This window comes from Camelus dromedarius, chromosome 14 (assembly GCF_036321535.1).
Source record: "Camelus dromedarius isolate mCamDro1 chromosome 14, mCamDro1.pat, whole genome shotgun sequence".
In the NCBI taxonomy this organism is placed as follows: Eukaryota; Metazoa; Chordata; class Mammalia; order Artiodactyla; family Camelidae; genus Camelus; species Camelus dromedarius.
Genome location: NC_087449.1, coordinates 44,107,366 through 44,130,473, shown reverse-complemented (window position 1 = coordinate 44,130,473; position 23,108 = coordinate 44,107,366). Strand labels below are relative to the sequence as shown.

Genomic DNA, 23,108 nt, shown 5'->3' with positions numbered 1-23,108 from the left:
CTTCACTTCCTCATACTGCTTTATTGCAGAATCTGAAGGTGGGGTAAGCCAACCCCACCCCTCTGCCCATCTCTGGGCAAAACTGAGCTGAAATGAAATGAAATGAGAAAACACTCTACAACATGGGCTGGGCAAAACCCTGTACCCTAGGACCCCCTAACCAGTGAACACTGGATCTGCTGCCCTGACAGCCCCATCCCTCGGGACATTGGTGGGACAGGGGTGGGGAGAGTCAAGCCCGAGTTTAGTCTACTTTGGAGGACTTCTCAGGCACCCACAGGAGACCTAAAATCTTTGGAAAGAAGTCCAGATTGAAGGGGGCTTGTGTCCCAGAGCCCTGATTTGGGGAGAGGACTCAGTCTGGGAACCCAGACCATAAAGGAGAGGATGGAGTTCTGGAGTCCTGGCTTGGGGAGGAGATTTGAATGTTGGAGGCCCCATAAGAGCCCAGGTTTGGGGGCCCTGGGTCACGGAGTACCAGACTGGGGATGCTGGAGTGGGGAAGCTGAATCCTGGAGCCCAGAGGGAGCCCCAATTTGGGGAGGGGCTAGGTCCCAGAGGTGGTTTGTAAAAGGAGCCTTAGTCCTGGAGACCTGGTTTGGGAGGGCCTGGGCCCTGGAGCCCTTGCTCAGGGCCCTGCCTGGCTGCAGCCCTGGCACAGCACTTGGTCTCCATCCGGCACGAAGCCTTGACCGACCAGAGAGGTGGAGCAGCGGGCACAGGAGAAGCAGCTGTGGTGCCAATGGCGGTCTTCGAAGGACACATACTTGCCTCCGCCGAGTCCTAGAGGGAGGCTGGAGGTTAGCGCTGCAATCTGGAGGGAGGCCGTTCTGTCCCTTGGCCTCACCCAATACCAGGTCCCCCATTCCCTTGACTATGCCCTACCACTCTGTCCTTTGACCCTTTGTCCCACCTGTGATGGGGCGCTTGCAGCTGCTGCACTTGGGTGCAAAGAGTTCTCCAAAACAGTCCACACAGTAGGGATCGTCATCGCGGGAGGTGAACTGCTGCCCTGCCAGGGGCGTCTGGCACCCGGTGCAGACCAGGCATTCTCGATGCCAGGGCTGGTCACGGTATGTCACACCACCCTGTGTCAGCGTCTGAGAGGACAGCATCTGTCAGCAGGGGGGGAGCGGGGATTCCTACCTCACAACCACCACGGAGCCTTGCTCACCCCCACTCTGAGCGCCCGCCCCTCTGGCCCAGCCCCCACCTTGCTGCAGCGGGCACAGCGAGGAGCGAACTTGTTCTCATAGCAGGGGACGCAGTAGTGGGCACCCTTGTCGGGCACAAAGGAACGGGAACCCAGCGGCTGCTCACAGCCGCTGCACAGGAAGCAGTGCTCGTGCCACGTCTGGCCTCCGTACTCCAGCTTCCGGGACCCTGCGGGGAACAGGGGTCCCACTCAGAGGCTGTGTCCCAAGCTTCTGAGCACCACCCTCTGCTGCCCACTGAAGGAAGAGTCCCTGCTGCTCTCACAGCCTACAGGGTGGTGTCGAGGCTTTTACAGGGGCACGAACATCACACATGCTAACCTCTGCTCAACACCAGACTTGCTGGCTGAGCATGTGCTAGGCCCCCACGAACTAGACCTGAGGGTTTGGCAGATGGGAAGTCCCCATAGGTACCAGATGTAACTATCTCAGCACACACCAGGCCTCCAGGTCACAGGCCTGATGACTCCACATATGCTCAGACCTCACACACCAGACATGATGGTGTGAGCACACACACAAAGGCCCATGTAGTAGGCAAGCAAGTCTCTGCCCACACCAATTTCCAACACACTGGACATGACAGATTCAGTATGTAATAAGCCCTGGCATATCCTAATCATGCCAGCCTCCATGTGTTCTAAATCCTCACTTTCTGTTAGCCGTGCAGGTTGCCACGCACGTTAGGCACCAAGCATGACAGTTTCAGCCCACTCAGCTTACTTGTGCCAAACATGCAGGTCTTCATACATGCTAAGCCCCAAGGTGTGTACCAGGCGTGTCAGTCTCTACGTGCCAAGCTTTCATGTGCATACCTGAGCGTGTCAGTTCCTGTGTGTGCCAAGCTCCCAGGAGCACGCAGGCACCATGGATCCTGCACACATTCGATTTCCAGGAACATGCTGTGTGTGCAGGTCTTTACCAAACCTCCATGTAGGGATCAGACAGGCATGCCAGTGCCACACACACAGTGAGCCCCCGGAAACGTACCAGGCATGACGGTCTCCCCGCAGGCAGAGCACTGGGAAGAGAAGGCACTGCAGTAGCAGTCGTTACAGAGCAGCTCGCTGTCCTGGCAAGTGAAGGGCTCATCGGCTAGGGAGCGCTGGCAGCGGCAGCAGCGGAAGCAGCCCTCGTGGAAGTGGCGGTCTTCGTAGAACAGCTCCTGCGGGGAGCAGGGCACGGGCACTGGCACCTTGGCCCCCTCCTGCCAGCCTCCACCCACCACTCCCTGGCCTGTGTAGTCCACTCTTTTACCCTCGAGTCATGCCCGATGAGCTGCTGGCACTCGGCGCACGTGTTGGCGAAGGTGTTGTCATAGCAGGGCACACAGTAGGGACCGTCGTCCGTCTGGATGTATTTGCGCCCATACAGGGACTCACTGCATTTTGCACAGTCAAAGGCCTCGCTCATGGTGGCTTTGAGTGAGCCCTGTTAGGGGCACAAGGTGAGGCAGGGGTCACTCAGAGGGGCTGTGGCTTAGCCCATGGCATTGAAAAAAAAGCAAGAGACTAGATGTAGGAAATGCCAGATCAGAGCAGGTTGTGATGGGGAGCGGGTACTTCTGGGAACCCAAGTCCTGCATGTTTATTTCTGTATTTAACACTGGGGGGTGAGAGGGGGTCAGGAAGCAAATCAGGAAGCAGAAGTTCTTTTCTTATCTGGGCCCTGGCAGAACTGGGAGGAGGGGGCTTTTCCTGGGTCAGTGACTCATTTCCTGCCCCTGCGTTTAGCCTCCAACTGTCCCTAATGTCCCCAAGGTGGGCAAGAGCAGGGGCAGGACCCCACTCTATCCCATATGAACAGCACACTCACCCTGTCCTGACTCCCAGGAAGGGATCCTAGGGGTAGACCCAGAGCTCGGGAGTGGGAGCTTAGGATGACCATGAGCTGTTCCTACTCTCCCTCCTGACCCAGGAAACGGCAGAATGTAAGAAGGATGCTGGGCCAATGAATGGTGGAGGTGGAGTAGGCTGATGGGAGAAATCACACAGGGCGTCCCCTCCCAAGAGAATCCAGCAACAAGAACTTCAGAGGCTCGACCTAGGTTTAAGCAGGAAGGAAATCCTGCAAGCTGGACACAGCCAAGCTTCCCTAGCTGGACCCTCTACCCTCACCCCCTGCCACCTCCCACTGAGTCTCTGGTCACACCAGCCTGGGGAGCCCGGGCCTGCAACATCTGCAGCAGCTGTGGCAGCACAGATGGCCAGATGTCACGTTTTGCCAGCAACAGGGGAGAAAAAGGGAAATGAAATGCTTGGGGAGAAAGAGGAGAACTGGAGATAATGCAGTGTGCCTCCTGCCATCTCCTGCCGGGCTTCAGTCCTGGCAGTGACTGGCAAAGCCCCAGAATCTTTCCATCCCCTGGGTCATTATTTCCCTCCCCCTGCCTCTGGGAGAGACAGCCTCTCCCCAGCTTTTCTAAGGGTTTGGGGCCAGAGGAGTGAAGGGTAAGAGTGGGAGCCACTGAAGACACTGCTCTCCAATCATGCCCCCTCTTGGATGGTTAGTCAGGCAAGTGGGGAGCCCTGAGAGCTGTTATGGCAGATACCCAGCCCCCCACCAAACCTCAGACACTTTCCATTTTCTCAGGAACAAAGCATGTTTGTGGGATGAGGTCATCCACACAGCTGCCTCTGCAGCAGGAGCTTGGGGAGTAGGGAGGGTTAGGGAAGTGGGGTTCCCAGTCCCTCCTGCTGCCCCTGATTCCAGTCCCTGGCCCCAAACTTAGAGCTCCCCACCCACAGCTTCCTCCATCATGAAGCCCACTCACTGAGGACTGGGATCCCGGGGTGGGTGGAGCAGAACCACCAGGACCACAGGAAAGGGATGTTCTCACCACTGCAGATGGGGTCTGGGGAGTACAAAGGAACCCCCCAGTCCCTTCTTCCCCACTAGACCCCAGTAACTGGCAGTCCCCAGAGCCTGGCCTGGCTCAAGGTGAAGAAAAAGCCCTCCTCTCTCAGCCACCCCCAGCAGGAAATTATTGCCAATGAGCGAGCGTTGCTCTGGCTTGGAGTTCAGACTCCAGATGCCAGCAGACACCCCAAGCCTGGAGGGCCTGGATCTTTCGAAGGGACAGATCGTAAGCTCACAGCTGCCCTTCTGTACAATGGAAGGACATTCAATTCATACCCCAGGCCAGGGCATGAGGTCACCAGGAGCTGAGGTCTTCAGAGCAGGGACTTCTGGGCTGGGGGCTATGCTGGAGGGTGAGGGCACCCCTCCTTCTCTGTACGCTCCCTGCCATTCGGGCCTGGATTTCCTCTGGCCCCACATCTGAGGGTTGCCTGGGCTGTCAGCCACTGGGCAGCAGGGGGCCACACAGGTGCAGAGTGACCATGCATCCGTCTGTCTGGGAGTGTCCTGGGCCCTTCCTTCCTGGCTGGGCCCCCAGTAGCCCTGCCACCTTCCCAGGCCCAGGCTAGCCCTAGGTCCGCCCCCTGGGAGGGAGGCAGTCACCACTCGGAGACAGGAGAACCCCAAATAAGGTATGGGCGTGGCTTCTGTTTCTTTCCCAGAATCCCTTAGTCCTCTAGTCTGTCCTCCTGGGCTCTGGTGAGGACAGGGTGAAGGGCACTACCAAGGCCCACCTGTCTCTGCCCATTCCCCGCCTCCCCCTTGCCCTGGCAGGGCTAGGGGACTAAAGGGAACCAGTCTTGTATTCCTTCATGGCTGGTGGGGGGTGGTGCAGGGGAGACGGCTCAGTCTGCCAGATGGCTCTCAGTCACTGCCCCTACCAACACACACACCCCCCTGCACCTGACCCAGACACACCTGAGACCTCCCCACCCACTTCCTGCAGCTCCGAATGGCTGGTTAAATGATGTGGCATATGTTGTGTTGAGGCTCAGGCTGTGATATCTAAACCTGGGTGATCCTGGGCAAGTCACCTAAGCTCCCTGAGCCTGTTTTCCCATCTAATACTACCTCCCACCTCATAGGGTTGTTGCCAGGCTTAAATGTGATGATACTTGGAAAGCACCAGGTAGATGGCAAGCAGTCAGTAAATGGTAGCTTCTAGTGTTTTTATTATTAGCCCTTCACTTATATTGGGGTCAGACAACAGTTTCTCAGCCAGGCCTGGGTCGAGGGGCTGGCCTGGGACTTGACCTTGACATTCGCAGTGTGAACCCAGGGAGAGAACAAAAAGGGAACCCCTTAGATCTGCTGGGGGAACTGAAGAGGCCCTGGCCATGGGGCTCACTGAGGCCATGGGGCTCACTGAGACCAGTGGGGAAAGTGTGACTCCAGAGAGCATAACTCCGAAACCTGCAACACGGGTACAAAGGTGTACACACCTGCGTGCTGCTTTGCCTCTCAAAGCACATTCCCCCTCACCTGCCACCTAACAGATCACAGAAAAGGCAGGAAGGATAGGGTATCGTCCCCATTTTATAGCTGAGCACAGAGGCCAGGGACAAGGCACAGGCATGCCCAAAGTCACTCAGGTATCAGACAACCCAGGGCCCCTGCCTCCCAGCCTAGAGCCCTTTCCCATTTCTCTTTCCCTACAAATTGCTGCAATGGCAGTGGAGGGGGTGGTCAGCATTTAAGGGCTGAGGGACAGGAGATGCTGGGTGATATCACTAGCACAGGAGCCTGGCTCTTCTCCCCAGCTGCCAGCCCTGAGACTGGAAGACACCCAGAAGCCTTTCCAAGTCCCTATGCCAACCGCTCGAGCCCTTCCCCCCCACCCCCAGCCCCCACCGTCCAGGAGGACCCTGGCCAGGTCCCACAGCTGTGAGTCAGGATCAGAACAGACCCCTCCCCCAGCTCCAAGGACTTGACAGGAGACCTGAGGAGAGAAATCAAACCCTGCTACTAGGCATCAACCCCAAACTCTCCACTCTTTCCCCCTCCCTTCTCCCCACGAGGCCTGGGAGTCAGAGCAGTTTAGGGCAAGGGGGGTGGGAAGCAGGATCCAGCAGCTGCTCTGGGGACAGAAGAGGAACAGTTCATTCACCCCGGGTCCCCCAGGGCTGAAGCAGCGAGTCCAAGATTTGAGTTTAAAAATAAGCTGGGGCTGTCTTAGTAAATGTGTGGGGCTCCTTCCTGATGAGTCTTACTGTCTCAGGTCCTCTGCCTCAGGGGGGATCAGTTGGCCCAGAGTTTCTGTTTCCCCACATCCTCGCTTCCCAGTTTTTCAGGCCTGAGTCCCTCCAGGTCTGTCTTGGAAGCTGTCATTGCGCCTCCATTACATCTGTCTCTCGGCGTCTAGCCCTGCTCTGCTCAGCACGTCTGTGTCTGCACACTTCAGCAGCTGTCTTTATGTTTCCCTGTCTCTGTATCTCTGACTGGCTATCTCCCAACGGGAGCCTCTGTGGATTTCCACCTCTGTCCACCCAAGTCTTGGTATCTCTGAGTCTCTGTAGGGTGGACTGCCTTGGTCCTTACCCACCCCCCTTCTCTATCTCTTAGCATCTCTCTGCCCCTCAGTGACTGTCTCCAGCCTCTGGATGTCTTTTTAGGCCTCTCAGAGGCTGATTTACCACGAGGCTAATGAAGCTTAAGTTTTGGGGCCCCTCAACCTGCGCAGAAATCTCCAAGGCCCTGGAAAGGGCCGACAACACGTCTAGGGTCACTGTATGCTTTTTCTTAAAATGCTCCGCTCCACAAAACCTGGGACAGTCCCTATGCCTCGGGCCTGCCCCCGGGGTAACTCTAAGCCCAAGTTACTCTCTGTTTCGGATATCTCTGCTGCCTCGGGTCCAAAGCTAGTCGCTCCTGTCCTGTCTCGGTCTCTTGCTCCGCTGGTGAGCCTGTTTCTCGAGCCCTCCCGATCTCGATCTCTAGATTTCGATCTCTCTTTCTCTCTCGCTCTTCTCTGGCTTTACCATTTCAAACTTGGCCCCCTCCCCCGCCCAACTCAACAGCCCCTAGCCCGCCGGGCGGCCGGGAGCGGTTCGGTCCGAAGGACGCCCTCCGGGGCTCGGCTCCCAGCGTGTCCCCGGAGCCCGCGGCTCGACCCCGGCGGGGACGGGGGCAGGGAGCGGGGGCCGCGGTTGCCCTTAACCCCCGGCGGGCCACCTTTCCCTCCCCGGCCCGAGGGCGGGGGCCGGGAGCCGGGATCGGGAGTCGAGATGGGGAGACGGGCTTGGCGGGGAGCTCACCTCGAAGCGGGCGGCAGGAGCGGGGCGCGGCGCTCTCGAGGGAGTGGGGCAGGGGAGCCGGCGCCGCTTCCCTCGGCGGCTCGTACCTGCGGGCCGGGCGGAGCGGGGGCGAGCGGGCTGCCGGCTAGGCTGCCGGCGGCACGGACTGTGTGGGCGAGTGGGAGCGCGGCCCCAACCCCTCCCGGAGGAAGTGAGCGCGGCGGCCCGCCCCGCCCGAACCCCGCCCCCGGCCGCCCCTGCCCGCGGGGTACCAACCCCGCCCCCCGCCCCCCGCCCCTCATCCCGGAGGCCGGGGGCCAGACCCCGCCCCCACCTCCCTTTTGGCCAGAAGCCCGCCCCAGCCCCCTCGGCCGGCCGGGCCTAACCTGGCTCTCCCAACCTTCCCCGGCGGCCAGGACCCCGCCCCGTCCCCTCCCTGCAGCTTTTGCTGTCCTCTCTCCCTGTCCACCCCACTCACCCCCGCAGCGGCTAGCTATATTCAATCTCTGGCCAGGGATATAGGAGGCAGCCGACCAAGATCCATTTGGGGACCTAGAGTCCTCCTGCCCTCCCTCTTCGTGTCTCTGTCCCCTCGCAATTTACCCCCAGGGATCACGCTCAGCCCGAATTTGTAAAAGAGGACTTATTCCAGCCTGGAGGAGGAGGCAGTTTTGACCTTGTGTCAAGGCCCTGTCAGTGGGAACCGAGGTGCTCTCTGGAAAGGAGGAGTGAAGGACCCCCTCTATAGGGCCTTGACCTTCAAAAGGGCTTTATTCCACTCTTGAGTGGCAAAACCAAAAGTGACCACCTCCTCACCTCCAAATGCATCGAGGAACAGAGGAATCTTCCCTTGGTTTCCACAGTGCCCAGGAATAGTTTTGACCTTTCAGGCCCAGGAGAGACCCTAAACCTTGGCTCATGCTTTTTGATATTCTCAAGAAGGGGTGTGAGGCGTGTGCATGGATGGGGCGCGGTAGGGGTGGTGGAGGGAAGTCCTCCTTCCCGACCTCTAGAGTTTCCAGCCTTCTGGCTTCCTCCCTGTGCCCTGCCTGGGAGGGAGAACTGGCGCCTGCCAGGGACACAAGGCCCCTCCAGGTCCTTGAGGCCACCCCCTCTGGGATCCTCAGGCTTGTCACTAGGAATAAATAGCCTTAATCTGGAAGGATGAGGGAGGGAGGAGGAGGCTTTGCTGCGTCTCTGCAAAACAAGAGACAACAAACCAACCCTGGAAATAACCTCAGGGTCTAGAGTAGAGACTCAGGTGTCCACAGAGGCTCTCCCATCCCCCAGGCTGGGTCCAGCCAAGCTGTCAGAGCAGAGAAACATTCCTTCCTGGGCTCCTGAGTACCCTCCTCTCCCATCTCTGAATCACAAGCCTGCCTTCCTGGGTCCCAAGTCACCCTGGACGCCAGGTTTCCTTTCAAAATTAAGAAATTGTTTGTTTATTGTTGTTGTTCCTGATGCCTAAACTGTAAGTGCCATGAGGGCAACGGCTGGGGCCTTCTGGTTCACCCCACACTCCCAGTACCTATTCCAATGTCTGGCATGTAATAAATATCTGATGAATGAATGAATGACTGACACTGCTTCTGTTTGGGCCCCCACACCACCCCCTCTGATTGGACCATAGGCACATGCTATCTGGAGGCTAGGGAGGGAGCAGTCAACCCATGGGAGGGACTTTACTTTGGAGTTTGTCTTGCAGGTGTAGGAGACTCCTAGTCCCTGGGAGTGCAGGGAAGACTACCTGCTTGAAGGAGGTGGCAAGAAAGGGTCTGCTCTGGAGTGAGGGGAAGGCAAAGGTTAGCAGCCTTCAGAAAGGGAGGGATTATGAGTGAGTAAGGAAGGTGCTGGATCAAAGGCAGAGTTGGGGGGGGGGGGAATCTCTGGTTTTACTCACAGCTTGAATCTCTGATGAGCAGCCTGAACAAGAGCCAGTATTTCCTGAGTACTTATTTTGCACCAGTCCCTATCTAAGCGCTTTGCATATATTAATGCACTCAATTATCCAACAACTTTGTGAAATATGTATTTTTATCCTCGTTTTAAGGATGAGAACATGGAAGCACAGAGACAGGAAGTAACCTGCCAAGGGTGACACAGCTAATAATAGCCAAGCCTGGATTCAAATCCAGACAATGAAATGTCAAAGCTCCTTATGCCAAAAAAAGAGCTTAACTGTTAGGCTCTGTAGCCTCTGTCATCATTCAACCTCTTGAAGCCTCAGTCCCTCATCTGTTAAAAGTGGTGGACTCCCTGTCTCACAGTGTTCTTGTGAGGATTGGATGAGAGCACACAGTGGGTATTCAATACGTGAGAAACCCCCCGCCCCCCTCCCTTTCCTGGTCAAGTGTTAAGGTTTTGCTTCTTGGACTTGGAGTCCAGAGGCCAGGGAAAGTTAGTAGATTTCTAACTTGGCCCAGCCTGCAGGAGGGAGACTCGTGTAGGGCGGGGGCTGTGCCTTTCCCCTCTCCATTTCCAGCTCCCTAGTGGGCTCACATTTCCCTGCTTGCTCTATTTCCGTTGACCCAGGTGGACGTGCCCCAGGGAGGTCTACGGATCGGCCTCATGGACTCCCTGTTCCTGTTCCCCTCATTAGTCCTCCCCCCTCTCCAGGGAACAGGTGTGTCTGAGCTGAGGCTGTAAGCAGAGCCTGAGCCCTGGACGACTGGCCTCGGGTGAGTGGGATCTGGTTGTCCCTTCACCCACCCAGGAGATCTCCACTCATCCTTCCTTACCTTGTGGTGGAAGGGGGCTTTCTCAGGGTCTCTCAGCTGTTCTTTTACCTTGAAAGCATTTTTCACAAAGAGGCCCTGGGTGACTGATGCCTGACAGGCTTCTCACAGTTTCCTCCAGCTGCTGAATCACTCTCCGATGCTTGTAACCACAAGCCTTCCTCCCCTCAAGTGAGAAAACTTCCTTTCTTCTCTGGGTGTGTTGCTCACTCTTACCCGTTGGGCTGCCTATGGGCCTACTGACTTAGCAGACACCCTCTTTGCCCAGAACTTGCCCAGAAACATTTTCCTTCTGACCCCCACCCCCTAAGCCTGGCAATGCGTCTGGGTGCATAAGTGAAATGAGTGACTTTTGCTGAGCATGGGGGATGAAGGGTGAAGGGGAAACTAACCTATGGTTAAATGCCAGCTACATGCAAGGCACCATGCTAAGTAGTTGTCGTTATTTCCTTCAGTTCTTACAAAAGCCATATGAGGTGGTTATTATTATTATCACTATTTTACAGAGTAGTACACAGGGCTCAGAGAGTTTGACAACATGGCCCCAAATCACAAGCCAAAAGGTGGTGGATATGCTATTCAAATCTAGGGCTGACTCCAGTCTCTGCCCCCCTGACCCTCCTCCTCCAGTGTGCAGAACTGCCTTCTCCTGAGTATGCCTGCCACTCAATGGGAGTTCTTCTTCTTCAGGGGAAGTGGCAGGAGTTACTGGGGCTGCCACCTGATCATTCTGCTTGAAGGCTGGGCTTCTTAATCAAGGTGAAGCTGGAAAAGTGGGCAGAGGCCAGATCATGAAGAGCCTTGTCTTTCAATGGTTAAATAACAAATGAAATGGAATTTTGTTGCATGTAGCCGTGGCCTTGCAAGGCTGACTCAGAGGCAGGGAAAAACTTTTTGCACAGCAGAGCTCAGCTACATCAGCTTTTACACACCCACTGGTCTACTGGATTCGCACCTCTAGGGACTGAGAAGCCAATTTCCTCAGAGCTCCTCAGCTGGAGGGGTGAGCCCTGTCATGAGAAATGGGTGCAATTACAGAACTCGCAGAAGGTTAGCTTCATGTGGTGGCAAAGAAACCAAATGCCTCTGGAATGCTCTGCTTTGCCCAACCTTCTTTCAAACCTTACAGATAGGTTTAGTAATATTAATAGTAACAGCAGTTCCAATTGATTGTGAACTCGCTAATGGGTGACCACAGCATTAAGAACTTCAAACATATTATTTCATTTAATCCTCACAACAATCCTTGTAGGTATGGTATTACTACCTCCGCTTTACAGATGGGAGACTAAGGTTCAGTGAAAGCCAACTTTGTTTTGGCTGGTAACAGTTAGGATCAGAACACACCTCTGTGGTTTATGGTCCTAATCATTACATTGTGCTGCCTCTGACGCTGATTCTGTCAGCCACACCTTGAGGGTGTGAGGGACTCAAAACTTTATAACTGCAGCCACGATATGACTCCTCCGTTCAAGTATGAGCCTCCTGACGGACCCATGAGGCAAGCAGTGCATGCTATTATTATCCTTGCTTTATAGATGACAAAAATGATGCTCATTAAAGTCAAGAGACATGTCAAAAGTCACATAGGCAGTAAGTGGCAGAACCGGACAGACGTAGTTTTAAGGAGTCTTGTGTCTCTGTAGAGCTCTCTTGCCCATACACCGGAAAATTCACAGGGCTCCTACCTTTAAACGCAGCGTGTAAATACCACAAGTGGAATCTAGCCATAGGTGACTGCGCATGCGCACACTCCATACCCAGCTCAGCCCGAGGGCAGTGCCAGCCTCGTGTTCCCAGGTGCCAACGCGGAGCGGAGCGCGAAGGCGAGCTCTCGCTACACGTGGACAAGCCCTGGCGAATAAGAACCCGCTGTTGTAAGTCACGAGACTAAACCTAGAGAACTACACTTCCCAGAAGCGGCCTGCGGTGGACGCCGTTGTTCGATGACGTATTTCCGGAAAGACAGGCGCTGGATAGGTTGCGGAGAGGAAGTGGGCGGTTCTAAGCGGCTACTGGCTTGGCCTGTTTCCGGTAGATTCAGTGGACGCGGCGGCTGAGGCAGTGAGGAGCCGGCGTCGTCTACTGAGCTTTTCCAGGAGTGAACAGACATGGCGGCGGCTTTTCGGAAGGCGGCTAAGTCCCGGCAGCGGGAACATCGAGAGCGAAGCCAGGTAGGACCGCACAGGACCCAGGAGCGCTGGCCGGTGGCTCCATGCGCTACTCTCACCCAAGCCCTCCCCCCAGCCATCTGCGGGTACTGGTCTTTTCTGTATGGAGATGCTACATGCAGATAGATGCAAATATATGCTAACGACGCCGGGGTGGCTGGGGCGGAGCCTCGCGGTTCCGGGAGGAGGGAATTGTCGTTCTGTCTAGGAAGAGCACGACTATCCCCATTCTTTGGGGATAATCAAAGCTATCTGGCAAGGTTTTAGTGACGTAGTTAAGTGAGGTTCTGTGTATAAAGTGCTTGACCTTCTCTGGGGAAGTTGAAGTCAAAGTTCACACTGCTGATAAGTGTCCCGGCTGGAACAGGAACCCACATCTAAAGATACCCAGCTCCGCTCGCTGCGTATGCGGGCTGACCCCCAAGAGATTGGTGTTATTAATGTGATATCATCATTATGCCTGGGCTTTGTGGTTCATGAATATTAGCCACATACGCTTTTTGTTTATGTCTCACCCTGTAATATTGGTGTTTCTCGTCTCCATTATACAGATGACAGAACTGAGGCCCAAAGAGCAAAATTGGCTTGCCTGGTCACAAACACCAAATTCAGGTCGAATAAACAGTTGTAGGACTTCTGTGGAGGGTGTGTCTGTGTGGGGAAGTTGAGTGGAAATTTGTTTAATGTATGCAGAATCAACTTATTTTGCTGCTCTCAGGAATCACAATATCCAATCTAGAAAGGCCTGTAGGGCTATCTAGTCCAACTTCACTTTTCAGATGGGGAAGAGAGAGAGAAGGATGTGTCCAAAGTTGCGTCGCTGACTGATGGGATGGAACTAAGGCCTCCCAACCACAGTTTAGTCTTCCTGCTTAATAGCACTTGTCAGACATTTATTGTGCACTTGCTGTGTGTTCAGTGGTGTATTGGGAGGAATAGTGTGATTTTGCCACTTTGTTTGGACCTGCGTGTGGACCTATCTAAAAAGTAATAATAGCTAGAAGTGCTTGCTGTGTGCCAGACCCAAAGTGCAAAATGCTTTGCTCTTGTTATTTTATTCAGCTCTCAGGGGTATGTGGAAGTAGGTACTCTAATTTTCTTATGTTTGCAGATGGGGAAGCTAAGCTCAGGTAGGTTAAGTGATTAGCCCAAAGACATACAGCTGCAGCTGGCAATCGGCAAAGCCAGGAACCAGACCAAGGGTTTTGGATCTAGAGGCTACTGAAAGTTGAATAAAGAAGCAACTTTATTAGAGATACAAAAAATGTCAAATGAGGAACATGAGAGGGAAGAGTAGAGATGATGAGAGAAAGCGTCACAGTGAAACTTGTTGGACTTGGAAGGCAGAAGTAATAGCTGTCACTCTTTGAGCCCTGACTGCATGTTAGCTACAGCCCAGTATACCGTACAAAGATTATCTCACATAATCCTACAGCATCCCTATAAGGTGAATGTTATCCTCATGTTACAAATGAGGAACCTGATACCTAAAGAGGTTGAATAGTGTGTCCAGAGGTACAGTTGAAGGTAGTTGATTTGGATTCGTAGAGAAGACAGAGCTTTCAAGGCTGGCCAAGAGCATGACATGGCCATGTCTGAGTAGTAATGGAGAATCTTTGTGGGAGAGGTGAGGAGAAGTCCAGGCTGGAGACGATGGTAAACACGTTGATGAGAGCACTCTGTATTTGGGTAAAGTTTGGACTTTATCTTGTAGGTCCTTCACTGAGAAAGTGAGGGAGCTACGGAAGATACTTGGTATGGGGGGGTATGTGCTAGGCTTCCTTCTGTAATGCAGATGTACATTCAAATGGACATGACACATTTCAAGATTGCTGACTCGTGTTGCTCTTTTGATCATAAGAGTTTTCCTTCTCTACTGTCAACCTCCCATTGTTGGCTATAATTAAAATAAAAATCATTAGAAGAGGATTTGGGTGTTATTTTAAATTTATTTATTGCATCACTTCAAGGGTAGAAGGTGAGAAAGGAGACTTAAAAATCCCACCTGAGTTATTATACAAGTTTAGATAGTAGAGAAATTACACACTTCGTCAAAGATAGAGATTATTGATAGTGGAAGAGGATGTAGTGTAGGAGGGCGGGGAAGAGCACAGACTGTGGCCCCAGATCGAACAGGTCTAGTTCTAGCTTTGCCACTTTCTAGTTCTATCTATGTTCTTGGGCCAGTCATTCTCTAAACCTTATTCCCCTTTTGGAAAATTGGGCTAACACTAGTGTCTGCTTTATCTACTTTCCGTGATTGTGTGGGGATAAATGAGATTGCATGTAATGAGTATAGTAGATTGTTTTGTGATGGAGTAGTTATTAATAAATGTGGCTTAGGATCACGATGTCGTCAGGCGTCTAGCACTGGCCTTGCCGTAGATCAAGTGCTCAAGATTTAAGCCTCATACCTTCTGTGCCATCCAAGTTCCATGTTAGAGAAAGTATTTTCTGTCATACTTGGTTTTCTCTCATGCTTTGTACCAAACTTACAGTAACAACAGTACATGTGTGCTGGGCACCTGCTGTGTGCCAAGCTGTGTGTGGGCACTACCACTTACAGAGGCTCGTTTCCTCCTCGGGATAACCATGAAAAGTAAGTACAGTTATTCTCATTTTATAGCTAGGAAACAGCAGCTCAGAGAAGTCAAGTGAGTTGCTCAAGGTTACAGATTGTTAAGAAGTAAAGCTTGAATTTGAACTCAGTTCTTCAGACTCTAAATTTAGCTCCCTTACCACAGTTGCTTCCCTGTTACTATGTTTTCCCTTCATAGTATTTTATAAACCCTTGGATTAAGCCTGTAGTAATTTTAGTACAGCTGGTAACTGCTTGCTTAGTGCCGAGTCATTGTTGCCTTTCTCTGTCCTTAATAGGCCAAGAAACCTACTATGGCAGTCCTTGTGACCTCTCTGGCGCCTGCACGGCCTCTCCGCCTCAGGCAGAGCCCAGCTGGGGGAGGGAGGGCACAGGGCAGCACATTGGCTCCCAAGACATGGATTTACTGAGCACTTCAAGGACTCTTGTTCCCATGAGGTGTCATGTTGATTTGGGGATGTGTTTGCTGAGGAAACAAAGCATTTTTTTTTCTTCTTTTGTCTTCTAGCCCGGCTTTCGAAAACATCTGGGTCTGCTGGAGAAAAAGAAAGATTACAAACTTCGTGCAGAGTGAGTGCAATCTTCTCTTGTAGAGGTGCTGCCAGGAAAGCTTACAACCTCCCTGCATTGCAGCTGAATTCCCTGAATGTCCAACAGGGGATAATTTCCTGCCATTGATAAAATGGCCAAAGCTCTGGCAGCCTGTCAGATACTCTTCTGGGACCCTGAACTTCTCTCTTTGTTTAGGCAGAGCGTTATTTGTTTAACTGTAGTTGCATTGTGAATTTTTTTTTATTATGTTGTTCCAGATCGTTTCCTCATAGTGGCTTTGATTTGCCTCTGCCTTGGTTTTTGAGCCAAAAGCTGAATCTTTTTTCTCTCCCTTTTCTTAGTTCAAGATAGAATCTAAAATTCCAGTGGTTGAGTCTCTTACATCACCATGTGTGGTGTGGAATGAAGAGATATGAAAGATGGATTCATGAGACTGAGCGTGGGTGATAATGAAGTCCGAAAACATTTTATAAAACAATTATCCTCATTCTTCTTCTTCTTTAGCACTTTATTTGCAGAATATTTCACAATTATTTGTTAGCCATGCATGTCAGCTGAGGTCCTTTTTTATACTCTTGGTGCAGATGATGATGGATTAAGTGGATTTCTCTGGGTCCCAGAGTTTCTAAGGCAAATAATAATAATGAGTACTGTTATTGGGCCAGGCAGTGTTCTAAGACGGTTACCATTTTTACACTCGTTTATTCCTCCCAACAACCTTTGGGGATACCGTTATTATCACATCCATTTTACATACTAAATTGGGATTCAGAGTGGTTAACTAACTTATCCAGAAGCACTCAGCCAGAAGTGGTAGAGTCAGGGTTGAAGCCCAGACAGTTTGGCTGCAGAGTCCATGGTTCTAGTCACTCTGCTCACCATGTAGTTTCTGAATCTTATTTGATCACTTGGTGCCCAAGCTTGCATCAGAACCGTGTCTGAAGAGTTTTAATTTCTGCTTTATTTGGTCTCTCCCTGTAATGATGTAAATGGTACTAAAACTTCCATGAGATGGGGACAGTTAATTTCAGGTGGGACTGGGATAGGAGAGGACCCACAGAGAGAGGAGCTCAGCATCCGTGACAGTGGAGTGCAGATCAGATCTAGCCATTGCTTTGGCTTTTGTGAGTTTCATTTTGTATGTATCATTAGATGCTTATAAAGTTTGCTTGTTGTGGTTTTGTGTTTTTGTTTTTTTTTCTTTTTTGTCATGAACCTGTTTCACCTGCTTTTTAGTGACTACCGGAAAAAGCAAGAGTACCTCAGAGCTCTCCGGAAGAAAGCTCTTGAAAAGAATCCAGATGAATTCTACTATAAAATGACCCGGGTTAAACTCCAGGTGGGTGCCTAATGGAGCAGTTGATGTTTTGAGCTCCAGCTCAGTAGCAAAAATAAAGATAAGAGAGGCAATGGAGAGATTGGATCCTTGGCTGCTATTTAGCCCTTCTCCAGTTGGTCAGGTGCTCTTGGTCAGTATCCAAGGCAAAATTGCCCCTTGGTGAGCAGCATGCATTTCTGCCCCTGAGTCTGAGTTGTCTCATGCCTGGAGCTGTTCTGAGAGGATAACTGGAGGTTCTGAATTGGACGTGTGCTCCTTGGAGGCCTGGTGCATTGGATGGCTGTTGCGTGTAGCTTTTGGTTGTCTTTGTTCCAACCATGAACTATGCCAATGACTTGCTAATGATTTTAATCTAATAGCAAATGTGTCTTTTAAATTTGGATTCTAGGATGGAGTTCATGTTATTAAGGAGACTAAGGAAGAAGTAACTCCAGAACAGCTGAAACTGATGAGAACTCAGGATGTCAAATACATAGAAATGAAGAGGCTTGCAGAAGCTAAGGTAACAACCAAAACTCTTTGTTCTGATATTTTTGTTGGTTAAGAAGAGAAATAGAAATCCACTGGTCTCAAGTTACAAGTTGATTTATTCTGACATTTCCAATCTTGAAGTATTCTTAATTATAATAATAATTTAAAAGTATGGTCCCATATAAGTGGCTGATAGGCACATGAGAAAATGCTCAATATCATTAATTATCAGAGAAATGCAAATCAAAACTGCAATGAGGTATCATCTGACCAGTCAGATTGGCCATATTAAAAAGTCCACAAACCATAAATGCTGGAGAGGGTGTGAAGAAGAGGGAACCCTCGTACACTGTTTGTGGGAATGTAGTTTGGTGCAGCCATTATGGAAAATAGTATAGTGATTCTTTAAAGAACTAAAAATAGACTTATTGGATAATTGATCCAGCAATCCCACTCCTGGGCATACATCCGGAGGGAACTCTAATTCAAAAAGATACATACACCCCAATGTTCATAGCAACACTATTTACAACAGCCAAGAGATGGAAACAACCTAAATGTCCATGACAGATGACTGGATAAAGAAGTTGTGGAATAGTTACACAACGGAATACTTAAACTCAGTCATAAAAAAGACTAAAATGCCATTTGCAGCATCATGGACAGACCTAGAGATTGTCATTCTAAGTGAAGTAAGCCAGAAAGAGAAAGAAAAATGCTGTATGATATCACTCATATATGGAATCTACTTAAAAAAAAAAAGACACAAACGGACTTATTTACAAAACAGAAACAGACTTGCAGACATAGAAAACAAACTTATGGTTGTCAGGGAGGAAAGGGGGTCAGAAAGGATAAATTGGGAGTTCGAGATTTGTAGATACTAACTACTATATATAAAAAACAACAAGTTTTTTTTGTATAGTACAGGCAGCTATATTCAATATCTTGTAAGCTATAATGAAAAAGAATATGAAAAGGAACATACGTATGTATGTGTATGACTGAAACATGCTGTACACCAGAAATTGACACAACATTGTAAACTGACTATACTTCAAAAAAGAAAAAAGTATGGTCAGCATGGTGGAATGGAATGAGGCAGACTTAGGTATAAATTCTGGCTCTGCCGTTTACTATCCCCATGGTTATGGACAAATTAACCTCCCTGAGGCTGTTTTCTCATTTGTATCTCATAGGATTGTTGTAAGGATTAGATAAGTTTTGTGGAACACCTAGTCTAGTACCTGATATGTGGTTGGTGCTTGATAAATTTTAGTGGTCCTTTCTTTTAAAAGAATGAAGCAAATTCTTTGCTGACTGGTGATAATGATGTGAAATGGTTTAAACTTTGGCAAATTCATTTCTGATACCCTGGATACCCAAATATAAAAGGAGACTGTATTCTGTATTCTAGAAAATTGAAAGACTAAAATCAGAGCTCCATCTGCTGGATTTCCAGGGGAAGCAACAGAATAAGCACGTGTTCTTTTTTGACACCAAAAAGGAAGGTATGAAATGTTTGAAGGTTTCTGGGACAGTCTAACATTGATTTGTGTTGCTTGGTGTTAGAGACAGTGCCTTAAGGTTTCTCTTGATTTTAGTTGAACAGTTTGATATCGCAACTCACCTACGAACAGCCCCAGAACTAGTTGACAGAGTCTTTAATAGGCCCACGATAGACACCCTGCAGAAGGAGAAAGTGAAAGGAGTGAACCATCAGACTCGACTTAAGGTAATTTTCTCCATTTTTCTTTAGGTCTGAGTTTAGGGGAATCTCCCCCACCCCCCTGCATTTAATGTAATTATTTGTGGAAAACGTACCAAATTCTTTTAGAAAAGTGGAAGGAGGATTTGGTGATGGGGATGGAAGTGGAGGAGGGTTCTTGTTTCTAAGATTGGAGGACCTGTAGCATCGTGTCAGGAGCTGCAATTCTGGCCTCTAGATCTACATTTGAATCCCAGCTCTGATCCTGGGCTTCGTGCTTTCATTGCTTGTAACATGCCAACAGTTTAAAACTGCAGAGAAAGCAGGGGACACTGAACACGAAGGGATTTGGTATACTTTGAGACTAAACCTCTAGCAGTGAATATGCATGTCAAAAAGGCTTCCATATTAGGGATTTGTACCCCAAATTTTGTATTGATTTGTCCTTATGGTGCTTTCCATCTCTGTGTTTGTGCAGAAAACATGCTTTTTCTCCAAGTTTTCTGGAGTTGAACTCTCACTTCTGACTGATTCATTTAGAAAAATGCTGTCAGTGTGTTTCAAGCAGACAGCTGTTCTGTTTTGATTTGAATCATTTACACCCATCAGCTTTGCTTCCAGTGTTTAATTTCACAGCAGCTTCTCTAGCTCAGAGGCAGCTAAACTTGCTTTAGTAATATAAATACCCTTAATTAGTTTGACTATATTGGGTAATCCCATAAATTTGACAGTCTGTGCAATAAAGTGAAAACAAAAGCTGTCTGAAACCACTGCTGTGAGACTGTGCTCAAGTTGGTGGGTTGTGTAGTTTTGAGGCCCAGGAGTGGTCGCCTCTGTGTGGATAACACGTCCAGTGGAGGAGCCGGCTGGCTGGTGTTCTAGTGAGCACCGTGCTTGTCATTTAGTTGTATTTTCAGTTAGCTGTGTCACTGACACTTCTCAAGTCTGGCAGAGTCCCTAAAGAGATGGGTGTTTCGAATTCCTGTGTAGAATACTTCACCAGCATACCTTTTGAGCAGTTGGGAAGGTTTGGATCTTGCCATTTTTGTCTAGTGGTGTTGTTTCTTTTGATTTTGTTTAAAGCAAAATTAATTTTATTAGATCGCCGGTGGGTGGGTTGCAAGGGAATTTTTAGTCTGCCACTTGGAGGGGGTAGGCAGTCCATGAATGGGCTTTAGGAAGTCTGTAAACACCCTCTGCTCACATGGAAATTTTGTGCGACTGGATATATATGTTTGTATGAATTTGTACAAACGCATGTGTACCTTTATTTCAAGAAAGAATCCAAAACTGTCATCAGTTTCTCAGAGGTCTATGATTCCCCCACATTTGAGGACCGTTGGTCTTTGAGGAGTCATCAGCAGTAAGAATTCTCAGGTCAGCTTCTGCTGAAAAAGTCCTCTGCCCTCTGAGTTCCTCAGTTCTCAGACACCAGCACACTGCCCGGTGGCTCTTCTGGTCTTTTCCTCTCACCTCGTGTTGGGTTTCCAGTATTGGTTCATTCCTGCTTCGCCTTAGATAACCGCGACTCTCACACAAAGGGTGAAGCAGCTCAGTGTAGTAGTGGAAAGATTCCTGGGATCCGCGAGGCTCGTGGCACAGTCCTGACCCTGCTCCAGGTGAACCGTGTGTCCCTGGGCAAGTCTCCAAGGTTCCATCGAGCTCTGGAATGTGCTGTTCCTAAAATGGACAACTTGAAAGTATCTTGTTACGTTGATTCCTGGCTAAGGAGAGAATTGATGAAACCATTTATGCGTTTGGGCCTAAGTGGATTAAGAAACAGTTTCTTAACCCATTTTTATCCTGTTAATTGTTTTACTGAAAACGTGTGTGCTTTCTTTTGCAGCGGATAGCTAAAGAAAGGCAGAAGCAGTATGACTGCCTGGCACAGCGGATTGAACGCGAGAAGAAATTGTTCATTGTTGCCCAGAAAATTCAGACACGCAAAGATCTCATGGTGAGGAGAGAGAGCCTCAGGCCTTCATTTAATTTTGTGTTATTTTTACCTTGTAAAGGTCTTAACTGAGACTGGATTTCAGCGGTGTATAAATCAACCCCATTGAAAATGTCTGCTCCTCAGGGGCAGTGGTTTGAGCCAGTGTCTGCTTCTCTGACAGTGTTGAAATGTTCCTTGATTAAGAAGGTAATGAGGGGCTTATTAGTCAATGCTTTGGAACAGCAAAGGGTAGGATCGGGTGGCATATGAACTTTATGGCTTACGAGCAGCTATCTGTAACATTTAAACAGGTTAACAAAACAGTGCGTGTCACTCACTGGTGTTTAAAAATAGACAACATTGTGTAGTTAAATAGCAGAGCTGAGGAATTGTAAGATGCCCCTTTCATATTATTATCATTCCTCTAAATGTCAAGTTCTTCAGCTTTGCAGGTCATTTAGGTCTGTCTTTGTGAGCTGGGGTTCCGTGAGAGAAGAAGTCCTACAAAACATGATTTGAGTGCCTGTCTTCTCAGTTTTCCCAAGAACTTCTGCACAGCGAGCACTGACATAGATGCCCAGGGAGGGCTTGATTCACTGTGTCTGGGATGCCTTTAGGGCAAAGGGCTTTGTTTCTCCTGAACACTGCGCCGCGCTGAATTAGGGGCTTCCTCACAGGTAGTTCATTAACCTTCCTGTCTTACATGACCCTGTCCTGCTGTTTACTGGAAACTTTTTACTCTCTTGTAGGATAAAACTCGAAAGGTAAAGGTGAAGAAAGAAACAGTGAACTCCCCAGCTATTTACAAGTTTGAGAGTCGTCGAAAACGTTGACGTGTTGTAGATATGCCTTGTCATTCCGCATGGAGCTGAGTTAATGGTTTCTTTTTTCCCCCAGTAACTTCAAATTCAGTTGGTCTAAATGATTTGGTTTTCCTGTTTGTAACTGTAATTTATTATAGATCTGACATTTGCTACGAGCTATGTTAAAGCCCCTTCCCCTGTCTAAATTGTTCGTGGGTTGTTGAAATCAGTCTTGTTTTCATGTATTTTTATTTTATTTATGAAAGTTATATAATCTCATCACGGCAAATTTGGAAAATAAATGAGTTCATCCCAAATCCCAATACTTGTTCAAGAGCAGCAAATAATTGTTGTATACTTACAGTGATGGGGGTAGGGAGACGGTGGTGAGCAACTACCAAGAGCATTCTGGCTTGTTTCCTCCGTTTTGTAAAGGTTTGTGCAGGTTTCCATTGGTTTCTGTGTCTTGTAGTTGTAATTATAGTAAACATTTTTATGGCCTGCTTTTTACACTTACTATTACATTGTTAGCTCTTTTTTATTACATCACTAAATTTTTAAAAAGTAATATATGCTTATCATAAAAATTAAAATAAATATTTTTAATGTTTGCATAATGTTTTGTCCAGTGGATGGACTGATTTTACTCTCATTCATTTGTCATTTACTGGGCATTCAGGTGACTTCATAAGTTAGCGAAGGAGGAAATTTTTTTCCTTTACGCTTGACTGCAGGTAGAAATCCTTGGGGTTAGGAACATACAGGGCACCTCTTCTTTACCGACGAGTCTCCCATCAGAACAGACCTGGCTCTCTGTTCTTGCCCTCCTGGCCAGCTCGTGATTCCAAGGCTATCGGTGGCTTTTTACAGGCCTTCACCCTGGAGATACAGACCCTAGGATGTGTGTGGCAGACACACAGACTTCCCGAGCCTCACCCTTCCTTTCCCTGCCCATATAGGGATGGTAGGCTGAGGCCGGTCAGGACAGGACTGAGCATGCTTAGAGTAAATGTGGGAGAAACAGGATTCTGGGAGGTTTGCTTATACCTCACCCCCTGGAGGGGCAACAGTTCTGTGTAGATTTTAAAGATTAAAAAAAAAATTGTTAAAACCTATTAAGTTCCCATGAATGCTGTATTTTTTGAACAAAGCCTAACATGAAAGCCTGTTTCCTCAGGGTATACTCAGTGGGATTCAGATCTGGGGGCCCTGGAAAATAGGAAGAAGGGCCTGGGGACTGGAAGTGAGCAGCTTTTGCCTTCAGGAAGGAAGTGCTTCCCAGCCTGTGCAGGAAGTCACTCCTGGGGAGGTGCTGAGCTGAGTAAATGTTGATATTCTTGTAACGTAGACCCAACCCTGGGAAGGGACTCATCATGTGAGGACTGGACTGAGGAGCGAACAGATCAAGCAGCAGTCTGTTCCTGGGACAAAACAGCTTGATCCTGCTGCTCTGACCCTCCCTTGCCCCTGCTGGGGAGGAAGGTGGGA

At 49.5% G+C, this 23,108-nt stretch overlaps 2 protein-coding genes across 3 annotated transcripts; one reads left to right on the top strand and one right to left on the bottom strand.

Annotated features, from left to right (window-relative positions):
- Positions 1-6: 6 nt before the first annotated feature.
- Positions 7-10,190, bottom strand: FHL3 (four and a half LIM domains 3). 2 transcript variants are annotated; one of them, XM_064493737.1, is made up of 6 exons: positions 10,045-10,190; positions 2,472-2,645; positions 2,205-2,379; positions 1,214-1,383; positions 914-1,100; positions 7-783 (listed from the first exon to the last, which is right to left on the bottom strand). In XM_064493737.1, the coding sequence occupies exons 2-6, from the start codon at positions 2,625-2,627 to the stop codon at positions 629-631; spliced, it is 843 nt and encodes a 280-aa protein (XP_064349807.1). In that variant the 5' UTR covers positions 2,628-2,645; positions 10,045-10,190; the 3' UTR covers positions 7-628. The 2 variants fall into 2 exon arrangements, with proteins under 2 accessions (XP_064349807.1, XP_031320673.1); XM_031464813.2 differs by lacking the exon at positions 10,045-10,190 and adding an exon at positions 7,328-7,456.
- A 1,874-nt stretch (positions 10,191-12,064) lies between these two features.
- Positions 12,065-22,735, top strand: UTP11 (UTP11 small subunit processome component). Its single transcript, XM_010977490.3, has 8 exons — positions 12,065-12,215; positions 15,320-15,381; positions 16,600-16,702; positions 17,091-17,204; positions 18,591-18,684; positions 18,778-18,908; positions 20,728-20,838; positions 21,567-22,735. Exons 1-8 carry the CDS (start codon positions 12,153-12,155, stop codon positions 21,648-21,650), a joined length of 762 nt encoding a protein of 253 aa, XP_010975792.1. The 5' UTR covers positions 12,065-12,152; the 3' UTR covers positions 21,651-22,735.
- The last annotated feature ends 373 nt before the right edge of the window (positions 22,736-23,108 follow it).